At 33.5% G+C, this 4,351-nt stretch overlaps 1 protein-coding gene across 1 annotated transcript; it reads right to left on the reverse strand.

Annotated features, from left to right (window-relative positions):
- Positions 1–1,796: 1,796 nt before the first annotated feature.
- On the reverse strand, positions 1,797–3,008 carry LOC149261487 (protein JINGUBANG-like). The gene has a single exon (XM_089369410.1). The coding sequence runs from the start codon at positions 3,006–3,008 to the stop codon at positions 1,797–1,799; it is 1,212 nt and encodes a 403-aa protein (XP_089225536.1).
- Between the last annotated feature and the right edge of the window lie 1,343 nt (positions 3,009–4,351).

Consider the following 4,351-nt stretch of genomic DNA (forward strand, 5'->3'; position numbering starts at 1 on the left):
AATTATGAATATGGAACTCTAAATATGAATATATGAAATTAGTAATATTTTCATTATGTAAATAAATGCGTTTTTACCCTAAAAATATTACATTTCTCTTTATGCCTCAAATTTTTTATTATTTAGTTTCATAGTCACACCAATCTTTATTATTTAGTTTCATAGTCATACCAATTATCATTAAATGTTTGATGAAAATCCTTATTTTTTAGCTTTTAAATTTTGATTGTCCATTACTAGAATGTTGGTTTGGATTCACTCCAAAATTTGCTATTACAATTTTATATTTATCTATTTTTTAGGATATTGAGAATTCTTTGGAAAATTATAATATTATATATATTGAAAAAGTTATAAAGAGATTAATGTACACATTATTATATATGTGGAGAGAAATATTTTAGAAGATTCTTTGAAACAAATTATGAAAAAAAGATATTTTAAACATTGGGCATGTGGATTTTTTTGGACATCTATGAACCTGGTATCCTCAAAAATTAAAAGCTAGATCTTTTAGAGAATAATAATGACTACAATGAAATAAAAGTAAAGCTCTTAAAATTAAAACAACACCATCAAAATTTAAAATGTAATTTTTTCACATAATAGTGACAACAATAAAATAAAGTAACAATTGTTAGTGTTAGATATTAATGATGATAATAATAAAAAATACCACCAATAGTAACTGCCAATTAAGAAACCCATTCCTTCCCAATCACACAAAAACTATATGAAATTAATACCTATGATTTTTCCAATCACATAAAAACTATACGAAATTAACACCTATGATTTTTCCATAATAAAAATAAGTTTTATCTATATATTCTAATCTCCTATCTTCTAATTTATAATTAGTTAATTTGGATAAGAGAAATATATATATTTTTAAATACATTATGCATTTATATTACTTTTTAAACTATTTTAGTAAATTATAAATATTATTTCATTTTATAATTAAGTAATTAAAAATTAGATTTATTTAAAAAAATTATCTACATTATTTCAAAATTTAGAAAGCATTTACCTTAATTAATGACAAACGAAAACGAAGATAACAATCATTCAGTAAAACTTTGGTAATGTAATCTATTTACCAATACAGATAACAATCATTAAGTAAAAATTTGGTAATATAATCTATTTCCCAGATTTGACAATGTAATTTATTATAATTTTGCAAGTTTGAAAATAATAATTTTGTGTTTTTGGAGATGTATTAATTTTTTTAGCCCAGGAGTTTACATCTTAAATAAAAATACGAGATATATTATGAAAGACATTCGTAGGTCAGATATATTATTAAAGCTGCATTTAATACTACTACTAAACTTTCGTTGAGCAAATGCTGACACAGAGAAAGGGTCACTATGACTTTGGATCCATTAAACCAGACAAAATCTTATGGAATACAGTGGAAATAGTTGCCCTATAAGGGAAATCACATCCATTGCAGCAGACAAATCTCACAAAGAGTTTCACAATAGAGTACAGTTGGAAGTGTCTAAGAAGAAAATTTTTGTTCATTTAACCAGAAATGTTGGAGAAAAGAAGATCGTCTGAATGCCTTACGCCACATAATTACTACAAAAGTATAAGGATCTTTGTAAGTTGTCCACTGATATGCTGCACTAGAGATATTTGAAGTGGTAAAAAGATTTTAATTGCAAATATTAAGATTCATACAAAACATATTGAAAAGTAAATTAGATTAGATTCATGCAAAACAACGTATCTAATATAACCAGAATGTTAAGTCGTATAATCTAAACGGCGCTGTTGCGGAGCCACTAACGTATTCGTAGTGGTGAGGTAGGACGAGAATCCATGGTGGTTTTCAAACGACCCATCCACACCTTCACCATTCCGTCGAGGCTTCCACTGTAAACGATAAACGAATTGACGTGGAAATCCATGATAGTGACAGCTATGCATTTTACGGGACCGCTGTGCCCCTCCATCACTGCAATGCAACATATTCCGGTGCCGCCCGCTTCCCTTTTCCAAACGCGAATCGTTGTATCAGCCGAGCCACTCAACAGAAGATTGCGAACGGTCTGGAGACAGAGAACGGAGTGAAGGTGGCCTCGAAGGAAACCGGAGTAATGCAATATTCGGTTGGAGAGAAGGTCTTCCTCCCAGTAATGAATATATCCATCGTAGCATCCCGCGTACAGAACGGGCGAGCCATCCGGGCCGAGGGCGAGGGCTTTTACGGGAGATCGTTGCATGTTAAGAGTCATCACTTGCTCGTGCTTAGGTCGGCCACGGCCCTGCCGCCTCCAAACCTTCACCATGTTGTCATCGGATCCGGTGAAGAGAACCCCGTCGTGCCGCACGACGACGGCATTGACGGCCTCGATGTGGGCTTCGATAGTCTCCATGCACCTGGACTCCGACACTTTCCACACCTTCACAGTATGATCCGACGATGCCGAGTACAGCAAATCATCGTGGGCATCATAGGCAAGGCAGGTCACGGTACCCGAGTGTTTCGCCCTGCCGGTGCCCTGGTCGGTTACCAAGGGCTTCATAAAATTCTGAAATATATTCAATTTGGGGAGCGTGGAGACACGTGTGTGCACGTCGGGATTTGATCGCGAGCGGTGCCAGAGGCGTATCTTGTTGTCCCCATGAGCGCTCAAAATTTGATCGCCCGCAATGAGCAGAGCCTTGACGTTGCCTGACCCGGAAGTGAGATAACTATGGCGTGGGAAATCCAGGTGTCTCCATACCCTTATGTTTTTGCTGTCGGAACCCGTGTACAGAAGGCCGTCTTCTGCAGCCACTATGGAATAGATTTGACCGCCCGGCTTGACCATCGAAGCAACGCATCTGAGAGAATGAGGGGCTTCGGGGCAATTGAAGGGCAGTGTGGGCAGAAGCGTCCAGGGAGACAGAGGGTAAGCGTTAGGGGAGGCCGTGCTGAAGCGGCCGGGAGAGAGGGTTCGGTGGGATGGGGAGAGGAAAAACACTGGATTGGTGCAGTCGGGATTTATCATTTCCCATTGGTCGTGGCTCGAATTCTTACGTCGGCCCCTCATCTTCATCATTAACTTCAATTTTATCTCCACGTTCACTTCGTTTATTTTATAAGCATCTCCCAGCTTGTCATCTGACGTCACCCTGCATCATCACGTGAATGATAAATTTTCGAAACATTCATATTTACTCTTATCCAAAAGGAGTAGCACATTATCCGGACAAATACTATCTGAAAGGAGTAATCTAGTTGGAGATTTAATTAGTTTCGTGTAATTGCTAGCTACCAATGCGGATTTCATAAAAGGAACTTCTCAATCATGTGACCCAGTCTAATAATAAAAATACAGTATCTATACAAATACTATCTGAAAGGAGTAATATAGTTGGAGATTTATTTAGTTTCGTGTAATTGCTAGCTACCAACGCGGATTTCATAAAAGGAACTTCTCAATCTCATGTGACTCAGTCTAATAATAAAAATACAGTAGAAACCAGCACTTTTTAAAAAATTTAGTAAAAATCTATAAATTAGTCCGGAAAATAATGGAATTTCAGTAAGATTCTAATAAATTTTGGTAGATTTTTTTTAAAAATCTGTGTTGCAGTTATTAAATTTCAAGATTTTGGGTGCCTCAGAAATTTTTAATGGTGCTGAATCCATTTCCATCATCAAAAAAACAATTCAAACACTGTCACATTCTCATTTTTTGAAAAAAAAAATTGTGGGTCCAAGTGAATTGATAGCATAAACTAGTAACATTTTTAAAATTTATCATAAAACACTAAAAAAATTTATGACCTTTTTTTAATTTATGATACAACAGAGTAGTATAATTAGGTCACTATATTTCTTGGAAAGAATAGAAATTTTAGAAAGATTTGATAAAATTTGGTAAATTTTTTTGGAAGTCCATGTTACAGCTATCAAGTTTCAATATTTTGTTTGCCACAAGGTCCTTAATGGTGCTGAATACATTTCTAACATAAAAAAAGGCATTCAAATACTCAAGCAAATAGATTCTTATGAAAATTTCTTTGGCAAATTCCAACCAATTTTTTTAACTTTATTTAACACAATAAAATATGTATATTTAAAATTAGCAATAAATAATAAAGTGAAAATTAAAAAAGAAAACACAACAAAACAAAAACTAACTATGATGGTTTATATTATTTGGTGAAGTAGATCAATACAGTCTTTTTGAATTTAATTAATTTATTAATTTATGGATTTTAATAAATAAATTAAATATTTGAAAAACAAGGGAGTCTTAAATAATGAATAAACAAACAATAAATATTTGCTTACTTATTATTTAATTTTGTTTATAAATGTTAAATTATTATTATTACTATTATT

The sequence above is a fragment of the Pinus tabuliformis genome, chromosome 6 (genome assembly GCF_031772625.1).
Source record: "Pinus tabuliformis cultivar Carrire ecotype Pingquan chromosome 6, CPIR1, whole genome shotgun sequence".
NCBI lineage: Eukaryota > Viridiplantae > Streptophyta > Pinopsida > Pinales > Pinaceae > Pinus > Pinus tabuliformis.